A 16,656-nucleotide genomic window follows, 5' to 3' on the forward strand; every position below is an offset into this window, starting at 1 on the left:
ATTTCTTGTGGCAATGTGATTATGAGAGACGCCGCAGTGTAGGGCTCCAGAAATTGTGACTATCTGATGTTTTTTAACGTGCATTGACATCGTACAGTGCCCGGGCCTCTAGTGTCTCACCTCCTTCGAAACGCCATCTCCGAGGCCAAGGTAAAGCCCGCAACCTTTGGGTCAGAAACGGAACACCATAACCACTGATCCACTGTTGTGGACTGACACGATTTTGGCATGTCGCAAAAGTAACTTTTTTCGTTTTCTTTTTATGCAGTGCTGACACTCTCCGCACACATAGTCAGCCAGCACGTATGAAACATTTTAGTTTTGAAGATTTCGTCATTGAGATTATGTCCACTGCGGGGAGGCTGGCCTGCTCGACTGGCCTGCTGACCATGCGCAGGCCAGTTTTACCGCAGTGGACATCATCTCGACGAGTCGACATAGTTCCACTGAGTTTGCGGCGTCCTGCATGCAGGATGAATCACATAAATCACTGTAAAGGTCGCTGGAGATCATGCACTAATTGTTGTTTACGTGCAACACGCGCAGATGGCAAATTTTCCCCTAGTCGCAAAGTGATGTCACCCTGTGATGTCACACTGCCACGGAGATGCCGCCCCCTCACTTTCCGAACCGAAAGCACGTCTTTTTTTTTTCTTTTTTAAATAAGGGCATTAAACATCTTTTCCCAGGAGGCACCACAGCACTTCTCGAGTTCTCGACACCCGGGTTCTTACTTAGAGCAACAATCCTAAATTATTTAAAATTTGTGTCAGTCCTCCTTGAAGAACGGCATGTGTTTCGTTAGCTTTTATAATCAGAGTTTGGCACATCAGTATCATAGATATGTGCACAGTGGGGCAGAGAAAGCCCCCCCCCCCTTTAAAAGTAATCTGAAAGAGGGCACCTAGTGAGCCGCAAACCATTATTCTTCGCGTCTAATGTTAGTCGATCTCAACGAATCCGTATTTCAATGGTTGATCGAGATATGGTTCACGCGCTCCACGAGAAACGGGAATGCAGACGCTGCTTAGCATATTGCCACATGTTCAACGCAGTTTAATTACGCTCCATTAAACCACATCGCCCGATTGCCAATTATTAATCGTATAATAAATAACATGACATACTTCAAACCCCACGCTTAGTACACAGTCACATGCAGAATAGTCATTCACTTATTATACGCCCTCATCACCAACTAACAATTGCATAATGATGTTACAATATATTTTGAACACATGTACGTGAACAATGTCGGTAACATTGCTTCGTTATTAATGAACCTGTTGTTCTTGCATGTTTCGCAAAAAAGAGTTAGAAAATGTTTTCATGTTTCCCAAAAATAGTTTTTCAAATCGATGTTTCAGATACGATTGAAAATGGGAAGTACAACCTGTACAAGTTTTATACCGACTGGAATCGAAATGTAAGTGCACACTGATCTCCGAAACATGAGGGAGCAACCGCGTACAAACAATCTTTTTTTTTATTTTCCAATTTTCACAGATTGTCTTTTCCTTATCCCGCGTGGTGACTGGATTCACAGAACAACCTATAGTGGATATTGTTATGGTGAGCGGTGTTCCACAAGCGCCAACCAACGTTACCATGGGAACTGAAAGCCTGTACTTCGAATTTAGGAACAAGGTAAACTCTTGAGTCTCCATACAATGTCTGAAAAATTTGGGCTCGGTGTATATAACGGCCCAGCTTGGGTTCACACGCGAGCGACAGTTAAGCGCCTTTGCAGAGCGTATCCATCTGTGCAGGTCAGCACTTCAAATGACAACTTTTCTAGCTTAACTGACATTTTTTGTTTCAGCACGAGGCACACTAACATATATATGTATATGTATATATACCAAAAACAAAAGTGATGCTGGGTCCGGGTAAGATTATCCGTAGGGAAGAAGACGCGCGTACGAAGTGATTTTATTGGCGTTTCGGCCGCGGGTCCAGCCTTCATCTGAATACAGTTTATGGCACGAGTGCTATTTATATACATGTGCATATCAATAAAGTACAAATATGAAAACTGGCATGAAAGGCGATATATGGGCATGTATATATATATCTATATATATATATATATATATATATATATATATATATATATATATATATATATATATATATATATATATATATATATATATATATATATATATATATATATATATATATATATACAAGTCACATATTATAAAGGGCACCTAATATACGAGTAAAAAGATATCGTTTCCATACGCGAGCACGTGACGAGCACGTTGTTTACAAATAAAAGATAAAACGCATAAAAGATAAAGCACATAACATGAAGAGTAGTCCGACCGGTAATAGCAAGGGGAAAAAGAAGAAAAAATAATAACAAAAAATCACAAAGACGTTACAAAGCTGCTACGTAATCAACTGATACAGACAATGTAGTGCGACTTGCTGAGCAAGGTTGAAAAAAGATGGAAAGGGTGATACAGGTTACGCAGATAGGCAACTAAGTTTTCCTACGTTTTCATTTAGACCAGATGCGACGGCGTCGAACTTATAGATGAGGAATGATTCACGGGCTTCTCTATCATAATTTGTGCGGAATCCAGATTCTAGTAATGTGACCTGTAGATTTTCAAAATAGAGGTCAGGGAGGTGCACGTGTCTTGAAATGGGCAAGTGGGGCAAGGTGTTAGCATGAGATTTATTGTTGTTAAAACGCAGTCTAAAAGGCCCTTCTGTTTCACCAATGTACTGTATTTCACATAGCGCACATTCTATCATGTATATCACGTTCTTAGAATCGCAGTCAACATTGCCTTTGATTTTTAAGGAAAAGTTGGAACCAGTACTGGTGACTTGTTGGAATGTGCGCATGTACGGGCATACTTTGCATCGCGGTTTTTGGCAAGGATGGCACCTGATCGTGTCAGGACTGTCTGCTTTCGACGATGATGACAATGAGAGTATGTCTGGAATAGTTTTAGCCTTGCGATACACTGCTTTAGGTGGTTCGGTGAAAATGGTTCTTAAGCGTTCACTTTCCATTAGAATATTGTGGTGCTTTCTCAGCACATTCAAAACACGCGGAACTGACGCAGAATGGGTAAGGACTAAGTTTGTCTGCGGTGAGGGAGTCGAGTTTTTAGCAGTGCACAACAGCGTTCTACGAATATCCATGTCGGCACGTTTTATTGCATCATCAATTATTGCGGCGGATATTTTTGTTTGACTAGAGCATCCTTTAGTGTTCTGCAGTTTTTTTTTTAACTCTGATTGCTCTGAGCAGATTCTTTTAAAGCGTAAGGCCTGACTGTAAGGGATGCTAGTTTTGCAATGTTTCGCGTGGCTACTGTCAAAGTGGTCATCCACTATGGCCGCGCCGCAGGGAACTTGGTTTTTTAGAAAGCACATGTTTACTACAACTAATACTTCTCCTGAACATGCTAGCATTGCTTCATAAACCATTCCATTATGTTGCTATCACATTCATTGCGTCGCTGTTTTCGCGAAACTGCTACTTTTTTCATTATTCTTTCAGCTACTCCTGGTACTTAACGTCGATCAACGATTGGACCATGACTTCGAGATAAACTGGTCATAATAGCACTTGACATGGCGGTCTGAAATTTCCGGCCATACTCAACGGAAGTTGCAAGCATTGCGCAGTGTACTGAATAAAATTAACAGCAGCGTTAACAGGTTTGGTCACTACAGCAGCCTTTTAGATGAACTTAAATGCGCATGATGTCTTGAAGTTGCTCATAGATATGGAAGAATCGATGTGCTTCGTGTTGTTATTATTACCGCCCGCAACATAGGGAAGAAACAATATTTATATGCGCAGGGAAGACAAAATTAAAAGAACTCACCGCAGCTACTGCTTTTGGGATTTTTCTATGTAAGTGAATCCTGATTGATTTGTGGGGTTTAACGTCCCAAAACCACCATATGATTATGAGAGACGCCGTAGTGGAGGGCTCCGGAAATTTTGACCACCTGGGGTTCTTTAACGTGCACCCAAATCTGAGTACACGGGCCTACAACATTTCTGCCTCCATCGGAAATTAGGTAAGTGAATCCTCTTCAAAAGATGGCACGTAAGCGCATAAATCACCCTATTGGCAAAGCATGGTGCTACACTGCTGACCCAAAGATCAGATACCGGCCACGGCAACCACAGTTTCGCTGTAACTAGATGTAAGTGCGCATTGAACAAGCCCATGTGGTGGAAATTTCCGGAGTCCTCATAACGATGCCATAGTTTTGGGTCTGTAAACCCGGACAATAATAATTGCTTATTTCAGGAAAAACTCGCAAAGCTTGTCATTGCGTAAATATATTAAGAATGACGACATCATATGCCGACCATTGAACAGGACATTGTTCAATCAAAAGCAACGTGCGCACTCAAGTCACTCAAAAGCAACGTGCGCAACATCAATGACCACGCTGGCTGCATCTTGGTCGCCTGATACCAAGTTGCTTGTGTAGTTCACGACGGCATGCCCTTCGGACTGTTCAGTCGGGGACACGGTGAGGTTTATCAGCGTCATGTAGAGCACGATCGTCAGGGCCTTGATGATGAAGCCGGGAACGATCTGCCAAATACATGTGCACACTTATGGAGCTACTTATGGAGACCACACACGCATGCTCTTGGAGGCCATAGTGGAGCACTTAGGACATGCAAAAATTATCACTCACTTTCGGATAAGTACGGGACTGCAAACGGAACTTGGGCCAGTTTTTCATCATTTGAATATTGCAGTATAGAAAACTCACTGTGGTTCAAGGCCGAGCATGTACTCGGCGTCTTTTAGACTGCTTGCACTAAACAGCTCGTGGTCACGTAACTTCAGCAGAAATGTCACGTAGGACATTATCAGTCAAGCGTGACATCGCTGTAAATCCTGGCTCTGGTAGTAGTGGCATTGGTAAAACGGTAAGAACATGAACATTCTTGTGCGTGTTAATGCCACCCTCTCCCCTGTGTGTTAATACACTGAATAAAAAAGGGGGGGAGGGGGTAGGGCTTGTGTAATATGATTACACAGGTCCCACACGTAATCATCATTGTGAAATTGCCGAGTGCCGCACTTGACGTGTTATATATGGTAATTCATTTTTCGTTCACTTCATTAGCGCATATAATCGCTATGCGGTGTTTCCATTGAATAAAAGAAGCGGTATTTAAACACCTCAGTTGTGTGTGTGACGTTACACGACACGTAATAACATGCGTAATAACACTTGGCGCTGCTCACAGGTGCGGCTTCATGGCAATTCTTGCGACATACGTCATCGCTCATGCTGTATCATGGTGGCCCCGCCACGGTGGTCTAGTGGCTAAGGTACTCGGCTGCTGACCCGCAGGTCGCGGGATCAAATCCCGGCTGTGGCGCTGCATTTCCGGTGGAGGCGGAAATGTTGTAGGCCCGTGTACTCAGATTTGGGTGCACGTTAAAGAACCCCAGGTGGTCAAAATTTCCGGAGCCCTCCACTACGGCGTCTCTCATAATCAAATAGTGGTTTTTGGACGTTAAACCCCACAAATCAAATCAAATCAATCATGGTGGTACCCTCATAGACACATTAGAGCTAACGAATCCCTAAACATATCCTATGGAGGTTCCATACTATTGTTTGAACCGAGGTGAATTGTTGAGTGAAAGAACGCTTCAGAATGCGTGGGTCAGTTGCGAGTGATTACAGCTTGCATTGGGGCTACTTTGAATGACATGGTAATACCTGCAAAAAGCGTGCTAAAGAAGCATGGAAACTGTGAGGCCCTAGGAGCTCTACAAGTTGTGTAGTTGAGTAGCCATAGAAGAGAACCTATGGCCTTCATTGCTCCAAGTATACAATGGATTCAAGCCCATGATAGTTGTGACAAAAAATGAGGATAAGCTTAAACAGCAATAATAGATGCGAATAGTGTGCTATCCGGAAAACTTGGTGCACGTGTAAGTTATATATACCCGTAGACTGTACTTTAGATAGGCAGTGGTCGCACGCATTTTTTTTTTTACACAACCATATTCACAGTAAAGTTCTGTTAGTCAGGCTGCAAATTTCATGCTCAGTTCGCACTTCAGCAATAGCGAGTGTGCTGTATACATATCTACAGTGGGCGCAGCCTAAATTCTTTTTTAATGAAATGTTTATCGATGTGCTTAGTGTAGGCGGTTACGTCCACGCGTGAGGGTGTTTCTAGACTGAAGCGTTGTTTTTGAGCTACAAATCAGATGCAACTTGAAAATGGGTTGAATGAGCTAGTGGCATGGGCCACAGCATCATTCTTATACTATCGTTCTTATTGCAAAACGATGGTTTCTGATCTCCACTTGTCACTAGAATATGCAATTAACTAACGCGTGAGTAGCTGCATGCTGTACTTGACAAAAAGCGTTAATTATCAGAGTTCGATGGTTTGAATAGTCTATGGCAGTGGTGGCTACCAGCGCACTTCGCGATTACAAAAAAAAAGTACAGAAGTTGGCAAAAGCATGCGAATGCGCTGTTATGGCACACAGACGTCTTTTCAAGCGATCACGCAACTATCACAGAACATATTTCAACTGTAAAAATAAGCCATGATAAGACACATTAGTTTTCGATTTCGTATGAAGTTCCTACATTGAAAATCAAGGAGCAGGGAGCTTGTGTTGGGCTTCAGCCCACACATTTCACGAATTTCTTAGCGTTCTTTCGTAGAGGATAATATACGGCCGACTTCGACTGACTTACGAACCCGAATCGAAGCAAAGTGGCACGTGGTAAGATCTGTGTGACATGGTTATTTTCTGCGGGGCTGGTTGTAACACTACCTGGTTACCTCCCGTTCACTTGCTCGAATAAGGGGGTTAACGATTTCTGTCAATGCGGTGGCAGTACACTAACCATTTGAAGCGAAGTCATGCTGCCCAACTCGAAGGCCATGGCGTTGTTAGGGCTCGCCGATGGAAGGATCAGGCTCAGCTGGCACACCACACTCACCAGTAGGAGGAAGAAGAGCGGCTCTCGTTTCAGCTCTCGAGACTGCGATGAACAAAGTCAACGGTTTCGCGACTAGTCAACTTGCTCCGGCAGATCTTTGAGCGAGTGAAGGTGTCACTTCCTGGTGGCGCAATAAGAGTATAAATACCGGTGATATCAATTCAGATTTGTCCTTAAAGGGGTAGAAACAAAAAAAAATTCAGTTTTATTGCACTTAATAAAAAGACAAGCTTTCATGGGTCAAGAAAATGTACTTGAAAAGTTGAGCGTGCTTTGAAACATCAACTAGAACATGATGTCTAAAAGCTAGTTTTGGTTCTTAGGCTATCTTGACATCACGACACATTAAAAGATTCTGGCCACATGCTGTTTTCATATCATTTAAGGCTGTAGCGCCCATATAGACTACAATTGCAACTGCTACTGTACTGTTTTTTTTTTTTTTGCTTGATTTCTGCCGAGATAGCCTGCGTGCCAGCGCTCGTGACCAAGCCCGAAACGAAAGCTCGCAGCCGATGCTCGAACAAAGCAGACGCCCACACACCCCCACATTCACTTTAAAAAAGGACGGCGCTTTTGGTCTATGCTTAAAGGATTATCGACTGCAGGACTCACGCAATGCTATCGATACATGCACCCTTCGTGCGACGGGGATCGTCGGTTCGTTTCATTTCTGCTTAGGCCGCGTTCGTCCTCAGCATTTGCACGCTTTTAGTCATGCGTAGAACATAGAACTCGCGGGTCAATGTTATTGATTTAGACTTTATGCGAAGCCTGAAAGTGACGGCAAAAACCCGTTAAGATAGTTCATTGCGATATGGCTATCGCGATAAAACGAAAATGGAGCAATGAAGTGCTGCTCACAACGCGCTGCCATTGGACACCGGTTTTTTAGTAAGTAAAGATTATAGGAAGTGAGCGTTTTCTTGGAATGCAACAGCCGAGATGCACGGACGTCATTGCTGTCAAAACATTGATTTCCGTAATCACAGTTAAACAGTGCCAGGGACCACCAGAGGCAAGACGAGGAGTATTACCCGTGCAGAAGGCACACTGGTCTGTTCTCACCGACGCTATTTTATTACGACTATGAACCAACTATCCCAAACGCGCATCTTGACAAGTTTCATTTTCATAGGCCTGCACATCAAACAATGACATGATAGGTCAGACTGAGTAGACCTGCCGTGGTGGTCTAGTGGTTAAGATGCTCGGCTGCTGGCCGGAAGGTCGCGGGATCAAATTGAGGTTGCAGCAGCCGCATTTTCGGTTAGGGTGAAAATGATTGAGGTCCGTGTACATTGATTTAGGCGCATTCGAAGGTGGTCAAAATTTTGGGAGTGTCCCGTGTCGGTGTCCCTCATAGTAATATAAGACGTATAAAACCCAACAATTATTATTACAGTCTAACTGAGTAATGATGACGTGACGTCAAGAGAACAGACTTTCAACTTGGCGTCCCCTCCTCCCCTAAGTGATTCGGTGTGAGGTATGGTGGGAAGTGGGGGGTGTTTGCCCTGTGCGCAAGCACGAGCACAATGATGAAAGCGTTGAGAGCCACGCGAGACTTGATATGCACCGACGTACAACCCTGTATCCGATCCTGGTGAAGTAGCGCAGCCGACTCTTGAAGGTGGTCAACTCGCCGAAGCAGCCCATAACGAGAACCGCGATGTACTGGTGGTAGAAAGGCGGAAGGGCCAGGTTGAGCAGCTTCTCCTCGAGCATCCTGTACACGCCGTTATTCTGCGAACCAAATAACGGTGCGAATGACTGACGCCGAATTGTGTTGCGTTGCCACATAGGAACATCTGTGAATGGCGAGGAGAGTACTCTAACAAGCGTACATGTGGTCATATATATAGAACTCCTGCCTTTTTTTGCAATGGTGCTGTAAATATTTTTTTTATTTCGAATGTCTGCTCGCAGGCATAATAATTTTTTCAAAAACACACATACAAGTTTTCTTCATGTATGAAGTCTAATAGAGAACGGTGGTGTGCTCCACGAAGCGAGCGGTCAAAGTCGGGTGGTCGGCCAGGCCCGAGACCTGTTGCACGGATGTGACGGCGACGACTTAATTGCAGACCAGTGCAGGTCCACAGTAAGTGTGAGGTAGTTACATCTTGGATTGGGGCGTCACAAAATGGGCGTGATGTGCCATAGGGGCCTCGGTACTTTTGAGCCCAAAGGGCGGCCACGGATGGGGTAAGCGCAATCCCAACACGAAGCCCCCGCAACGTAACTTTCTCTCGGTGGGTTATAGGTTCTATAGATGCGTGTATATTTTTTCTTTGCGTCAGCAAAAACGTATGTGCCACACTAATTCGTCGAATCCCAACACTTCTACCAATTCACCGAAAATGAAAAAGCGTACACAATAGCGGCACACATCCGGCCTGGCAACTGTTAAGTCCTTGTCTGTAGCAGTGTAGCAACGCAGCGCAAAAGTGCTAGCACCTTTCGGACAAGCCCGCTACACATGAGCAGTTACCTTGTTCGACCTCGGGCGTACTAGACAGGTTTTTCAACAAGCAAATCTGATGCGGTTCACTGAAGAGGCTCAATGTTTGCACGCACAGGGCCACTATTTCTATTGTTTGGCGAGTGAAATTTTTTATGCCGATGAGAATGAGCAGGTCCGCGGCCAGCTACTTTTCGCCTATGACGAAGCAACGCGATTTGTCGCCACAATTGAGAAACTTCAGTACAGCTCCAAGCGAAACTGCTGCATGGACCTTGTTAGGCGCAGCCATCTTTGTTTTTTCTACCACGTGTTACCAGCACACGGAGCGTTTTCTGGAGTTGCCAATACGCTAGGCGTAGTGCACGTCGAATGAGAAAAGTGTCAAATAAGAATAAAATAAATTTCTCGCATGCGTATATCACGCCACTACTGTTTATCTCTCTCTCTTCTCAGGTCTTTATCGAGCTTGCACTTTCAGAAGGTCCACGTGAACGTGATATTGTTGCTTACTTATACAAAGTCTATATATAGAATCACAACCGCGAGTCATTATTCATGTATACAGTGTCACCCTTCCTCAGCGTTCTTTTTTTGTTTCTTTCGCACTTCAAGTGAAAACTGATTTCTGATGCTGTAAAGCATTGGTTGGAGCACAATACCAGATGTGCAGCCCTTTTATGATCCTCGTCTGACGATAATTTACACGTTATACGAAGTACTCCTTTATTCACATATTATTCGGAGGAATCGTTACAAAACGTAACTGAAAGCATGGCTGACTCCAGCAAGCCGGACACATACGGTAAGATTTCTGCGAAGTAGCTTCATACCCTCTAATGAAGGCTCGTCGCTCTCTCCACTCACTAGAGCCTTTTAGGCTGTAATTAAGCGCTATGTAATGACGCTTTGGCCCCGAGGTTGAAGGTCAGCGTATGGGCAAAGATGGCGTAATTAGCCATAAAGAGCGTTTAAATTACATTAATAAATACTTTTCTAGAATTTTCAAAATATATTTATGTTATCTTTCAATACGCCTTGCTGATTGACATTATGAAGTACACTTCATTTTTGGGAAATACAAAATACACGACACAATATTCTGAGCTTGCTCATTCAAATTTCGGGCTCAGAATGTTGCAGCAAAATAATACTAACTTGCATTTTGACTAGTTTCTTTTTTTTTTGCTGTTTTGTGAGTCGTTTAACTTTAGCAAAACGAGAGCCGTCAGATGCACGTGGTCAGTACTCTTTTTTATAAACTTTCTCTTCTAGGTTTTGGAAATTATATGTTAAATGAACTGATCGCTTCTCCTTCAACAAGAACAAAATAATCACTGCATAACGTAATAACTGTATGTCCAGCACACTTTTGGGTGTAATAAAATGTGGTTGTACTTTGCTTAGTACAATGGGACTTCGTGGGAGCGCACATGTGCCCATTGTTCGCTGCCTCAAAAATTGAACCAGCTACTTCTACCATTTCTACCAGAAATTGAACCAGCTAGAAAAATTGGATTTTTTTCGGTTATGTGATAATCACAAGACTGCGACTGATGCCGCCGTGAAAGACCATCATTGTTTTTATTGTCGCTTCTAACCCAAACATAACATTTACGAGAATGAGGGCAATGACGATGGTACAAATAGATGTCCTCTGCCGACTAAAAAAAAAACATGGAACAAAAAAAACGTGCGGAGGATATTTTTGTTTTGATCCAGGGAATAGTTTTGTTTCGTAAAGGCCAAAGGCAAAATTATGGGTGCTATGCTGACGAACGGCCACACAGTAGTTTCTATGCTCTGTAACCAGGTGGCGATTCACTGCAAAGTTAAAAACAAAACAAAAACGTAGTGCCATTGCCAACAATATTCAGCAGCGCTAACAATGCGATGAATGGGGCTGAGCTCTACGATCATGCTGCGAATAACTACAGATATTTTATTTCTGAGAAAAAGTGGTGCCTGAAAAGTGGCACCCTGAGAAAAAGTGGACATGGCGGCAGTACGCAACCACTCCCTTGTTCGACTGTGGTAGCCTCAGTGTTAACGCGTTAGCAAGAAACGAACATTACGACTTTGCATGTCTACAGCATCAATGGACAAACCATGCCCTCCGTAACAAGATAAATATGATCCATTCTTGCAAGATGCGAAGCTTTAGTGAAAATACGTGGCAACTCGCGCTTTCAATGATAACCCACAGCGCACACATATGAGTTTCGCGAGATTTTCTGAAGCCACATAGGTTTGCTAAATGTTATTGTCCGACCTTTTCAGTTGAAGCTTACATAGAGCATTCGTCAGTGCTTTTGAAGTGCCTGAATCCTATAACATTGCACGCGGAAGGTCACATGAGCTCGCGAGTTATCCTTGATTGGCCAGCACTGTAGCGCTTGCTTTTGTACGTTTGTTGGCAGAGCTATTTGCTAGTTCACCGGTTTGAGGGCAAAATGTTGTCCGCTCCAAGTTAACATGGTGACGCGGAGCTTTCGAAGTCATTTGGTGGAGAAAATGTTTCAAATTGTTTTCAGCAGTGATGTCGAAAGATACCATATTGACGACGAAGTTTTGGCATTGGAGGTAAACGGCTGCAAAAGCATCGAGAGTTACAGTGACGAATAGCTATATCAGCTTCTTACTCGCGAGAAACGAGTTGCACTTCACGTCCTCTCGTGCGTTAATATATTCACCTGCGTAAGTCACTTCGGTATATTCAGTGTGGAATATCCTTGAGCGAGACCAGAATAAATGTATAGTTATTCTGTTGCATTTTATACAGCGGAAATATTGTGGATATTATGGCCCGCGAATGCCCTCGTGCTAGAACAGTGAAGTGAAATGGTTGAAGCGATTAAACGTGCAGTCACGGCCGTTATCAACGCTTCTTGGCTAATTGCTCCTGTGCTTCACCGGTACCTTCCGAATGGCATTATTGTTCGAATAATTTTTCGCTACGCCGTAGAAGTTGACATTGCCAAAAGCATATGTGTGTCTTCTTTTCGAAAATCATGTTTCGATCGTGCTCATCGAACCTGCAACATCCAGTGCGGTGAATTGTGGACGGCTAGAGTCGGGGCATGGCTGTGGCCATAAGCGTGCGCATAGGTGGAACAGGGGGAGAAGGTGAGAGGGGAACGCAAAGCCAGCCCCGTACATTGGCATAATAAGGAGCTGCTACACGAACCTTACTCCACCCCCCCCCCCCCCCCCACCCCCCAACACCTTTAAGGGGAACCCTTTACGCGCATGACTGTGACACGAGTGCTACAGGCACTGCGCCGTGCTCCCGACCGGGTTTGAGAAATTAGGTGTTTTTTCTCATCTTCTAACCACTACCACCACCCACCACCACACGAGCGCTTTACTGCACGGGATGTTCAATGCTTGTGTATTTGCGCAAGTAACGCCGATGGCGCATTGCTCGCAAACCATCACCGCGTTAAACATTCAGCTCCGCGCAGCAGCGATGACGCTACGGGCTGGCGTCCTATTACTGTGGCAATTCCACCAGGCGGCTCGGCACATACTACTTAGGAGTGTCATTCAGTTGATATGTTGATTATGTTTCATGCAGTTTTTTGTAGCACGCTCAGAATTTCGCAAAGCGTCGTTCATGCATGGTAACAGGGCGGACCCTTCAGTCACGAAACAAGATGCATTGTCAAAAAACGTGTGAAATTCGCGTCGCATATTTCCAAGGCACTCAGCATTACATTCCAAGAAAGAAAATGAAGGAATGTGTTGTTCTGTATGAGTTTGAGGAGGTAAAGTTAATTTGTGTGCAACTAATTATCTTCCTACTCTGCCAACAGTCGGCTTCAGTAATTGTAAGAAACGAATCAACTATTTGAAGCGAAATGCATGCAGTTTTTTTTTTGTTGTATTCATTGCGAGCGCAGAATAAAAAAACTGTTCACGTCGGTCCTGAAACGCGGCACGTCGAATGATCGTCGAACAGGGTAGTGTCTCCAGCAAAGTCATCAAACGCAGCAATATGCAGCAAAATGAAATCAAACAATTGCTATGCACTTAGGAAGCATGCAGGAATGTGCACACCGAGTTTCGGACTATTTGATGAAACACGCTATGTGTGACGCAGCTTCGAAGTTCGCGTATAGTTCGTGGGCATTGCGAATAGTTTACTCGAAAGTAAGCTGGAAACAAATTTTCCTGAAATTATCTGGTTCAAGTAATTCAAAGCATTACTAAGCTAGTAGTTCAAAAGTCATTGATGTTACCTTCGACACTACAGAAAAAAGTGACCTCATTACTCTAAATTTCAATTGGGGGAGGGGGGTTAGTTGGCAAGACATTATTTTGAGAATTTCAACTGCGCCGAGGACAGGACATCCCACCAGAAGAGTACATTGTTGGTCACTGTAGAAAATTTTACCTACCGTTTCAAAAGGTACAAATTTTTGATCAGACGAAGGTGTCAGGGCAAATTAGAAACCAGAACGCAGCTGAACTTTTGGGACCTTTTTTCATAGCGAGGCAAGTCCCAGACAAAATTCTAAAATATTTACTCCGACTTAACTGAACAAAAATATTCGAAAATCACACAGATGTTTCGCCACCTATCCGGGTGGCATTTTCAGTATACAGCGACATCAAATGAACGAAGGTTGCCTAGTTTACTGCTAGTCACATATGTCTTTTGAACGACCGGTAGGGGGCCGCGTTTGTTGGAAGCCAATTCGTCTGATGTTTCACCCCATATGCGGGTAGCATCGTCAGTATACAGCGACATCAAATCAGTGAAGTTTGCACAGTCCACTGCAAGTCACATATGTCTCTTTGAACGACCGTTAGGTGGCCGCGGTTGTTGTTGGAAGCCAATTTGTTGTGATGGATGAACCACTATTCTAGGAGTTTTTCCCCGCTTTCTCTTGTTATACTCTTCTTAAGTTGGAGTAAATATTTGGAAATTGTGATCTCACATGGCTTTAGGAACATTTTTGCATGTCTCAGGCAAGTTCACTAGCGAGCTATCAGCTTACCTTCTAAACAAAGAGCTTGTTACCTTGGTGACGCAAGGACTCATGGAGAAAAAACGCAATACAGTCATGCGATTTTGATTGTTCTCACGGATCAAGGTCATTGTGACGCGATTAACGAACTTGCGGGGCAGGGAGTAGAGAACACTACTATACCTCTATGGCCGTGGTGATTGTGGAGGAGCTGCCCAGGATGAAGATGACACCCCAGGGCAAGCGTTTCAGCATATCGACCCATTCGATTATCTGCGTCTGGTGCGCCTTGGGAAGGATGTCCGCAGGAAAAAGAAAAGCCAGCATGCCCACAACGATGCCCACAGATGCGTCCGTCAACTCCCTGAAAAGCGTCTCGTTAGGTATCTGGTGGCAAGACATTGGTTTGTAAGCGAAAAATAAACTTTGTATGTAGATATGGAAAAGCCACAGCTTCATCGCAAAAGCAAAGAAATGAATTCAATAGCATCGAATTGGAAGTCACGCGAACAATGGCAAGCAGATCAAAACGTGCCCCGCGTTGCTCACCCACAGATGACACACGAAACGTATACTCGCCCGCACATATAAACGTAGATAAGTGTCTCAGTTGTTACCTCACTGTGTCTGAAAAACGCGCCCTTTTCGAAAACGGAGACTGTGCAGCAAGTGCAGTGACCCTTGTTCGCCGGTAACTACAACAGAATCGTTCCGGTGAAAGCCCAAAGCGTACGAACTCCCCCATCCCCGCGAGACAAGTGCGTGCACGCGTGAGCATTCACTCCCCATCTCCGCGGGGAAAACTACGCGTGGGAGATGAGAGCGCGCGCCACCCCGTCCACCCCATCGTGACAATCTGGCGACGCGCGCTCATTGCGCCATCACACTGGTAATGCTGAAAAACACAAATGTTCCCCTGAGATGGGCATCGCCAGCGGTAAGTGGTAGATATAAATATCCATTCCGTGCACCGGAAACTTTTCATATATATATATATATATATATATATATATATATATATATATATATATATATATATATATAAGGGAAAGAAGTGTATACCTAACGGCTCGTTTTTCCGTGTTTTTAACACAATATTAATGAGATATAACAGACAGTAATGCCAAGGAATGTACAGGGGAAGTTATTAAAATCAATGGAATATAAATAAGAAGAAAGAAAAGTGGATGAAAAAATTACCAACTGTGAGCAGGAATCGAACCTACGACCTTCGAATTACGCGTTCGATGCTCTAACCACTGAGCTATCACAGCGGCCCTCCCTCCATCCACTTTTTTGGGTTTATCTGTGAATTTAGAAGTAGGAGCGACAGTCAGCGCCATCTATAAGCCAAACAACGAGTGTGAAAACACTCTTATGCGCATGTTTGGCGTCACGTAGCACGTGAGCTTAATATGAGCGGGCAGCTGATTAATTGTCCCTCTTATACAACCTAAACACACCAAGTCTGCCAGTACGAGACCCTCGTTCAATGAAATAAGGGAAAGAAGTGTATACCTAAGGGCTCGTTTTTCCGTGTTTTTAACACAATATTAATGAGATATAACAGACAGTAATGCCAAGGAATGTATAGTAATAAGGAATGTATAGTAATGCCAAGAATGTATAAGAGGGACAATTAATCAGCTGCCCGCTCATATTAAGTTCACGTGCTACGTGACGCCAAACATGCGCATAAGAGTGTTTCCACACTCGTTGTTTGGCTTATAGATGGCGCTGACTGTCGCTCCTACTTCTCAATTCACAGATAAACCCAAAAAAGTGGATGGAGGGAGGGCCGCTGTGATAGCTCAGTGGTTAGAGCATCGAACGCGTAATTCGAAGGTCGTAGGTTCGATTCCTGCTCACAGTTGGTAATTTTTTCATCCACTTTTCTTTCTTCTTATTTATATTCCATTGATTTTAATAACTTCCCCTGTACATTCCTTGGCATTACTGTCTGTTATATCTCATTAATATTGTGTTAAAAACACGGAAAAACGAGCCCTTAGGTATACACTTCTTTCCCTTATTTCATTGAACGAGGGTCTCGTACTGGCAGACTTGGTGTGTTTAGGTTGTATAAGAGGGACAATTAATCAGCTGCCCGCTCATATTAAGTTCACGTGCTACGTGACGCCAAACATGCGCATAAGAGTGTTTTCATACTCGTTGTTTGGCTTATAGATGGCGCTGACTGTCGCTCCTACTTCTAAATTCACAGATAAACCCAAA

General features: G+C 43.8%; 2 protein-coding genes and 2 non-coding genes across 4 annotated transcripts in view; 2 read left to right on the top strand and 2 right to left on the bottom strand.

The window, feature by feature from the left end:
- Positions 1–3,594, top strand: part of LOC142795384 (lysosomal alpha-glucosidase-like) — a 48,208-nt gene extending 44,614 nt beyond the window's left edge. Inside the window, exons 20-22 of the mRNA XM_075886047.1 lie at positions 1,368–1,426; positions 1,507–1,647; positions 3,527–3,594. Of these exons, the coding sequence (XP_075742162.1) occupies positions 1,368–1,426; positions 1,507–1,647; positions 3,527–3,589 (263 nt within the window). The 3' untranslated portion in view covers positions 3,590–3,594. The remainder of the gene's footprint in view (positions 1–1,367; positions 1,427–1,506; positions 1,648–3,526) is intronic.
- A 714-nt stretch (positions 3,595–4,308) lies between these two features.
- The window catches only part of LOC142795397 (uncharacterized), a 42,141-nt gene continuing 29,793 nt past the window's right edge, over positions 4,309–16,656 (bottom strand). Inside the window, exons 10-13 of the mRNA XM_075886049.1 lie at positions 14,605–14,785; positions 8,572–8,730; positions 6,889–7,026; positions 4,309–4,586 (exon numbers count right to left, since the gene is read on the bottom strand). Coding sequence (XP_075742164.1) covers positions 4,401–4,586; positions 6,889–7,026; positions 8,572–8,730; positions 14,605–14,785 — 664 coding nt within the window. The 3' untranslated portion in view covers positions 4,309–4,400. The remainder of the gene's footprint in view (positions 4,587–6,888; positions 7,027–8,571; positions 8,731–14,604; positions 14,786–16,656) is intronic.
- On the bottom strand, positions 15,623–15,695 carry TRNAT-CGU (transfer RNA threonine (anticodon CGU)). The gene has a single exon. It is a non-coding gene; the product is annotated as a tRNA-Thr (tRNA).
- On the top strand, positions 16,222–16,294 carry TRNAT-CGU (transfer RNA threonine (anticodon CGU)). The gene has a single exon. It is a non-coding gene; the product is annotated as a tRNA-Thr (tRNA).

Source organism: Rhipicephalus microplus, chromosome 2 (genome assembly GCF_043290135.1).
Source record: "Rhipicephalus microplus isolate Deutch F79 chromosome 2, USDA_Rmic, whole genome shotgun sequence".
NCBI classification, from domain to species: Eukaryota; Metazoa; Arthropoda; class Arachnida; order Ixodida; family Ixodidae; genus Rhipicephalus; species Rhipicephalus microplus.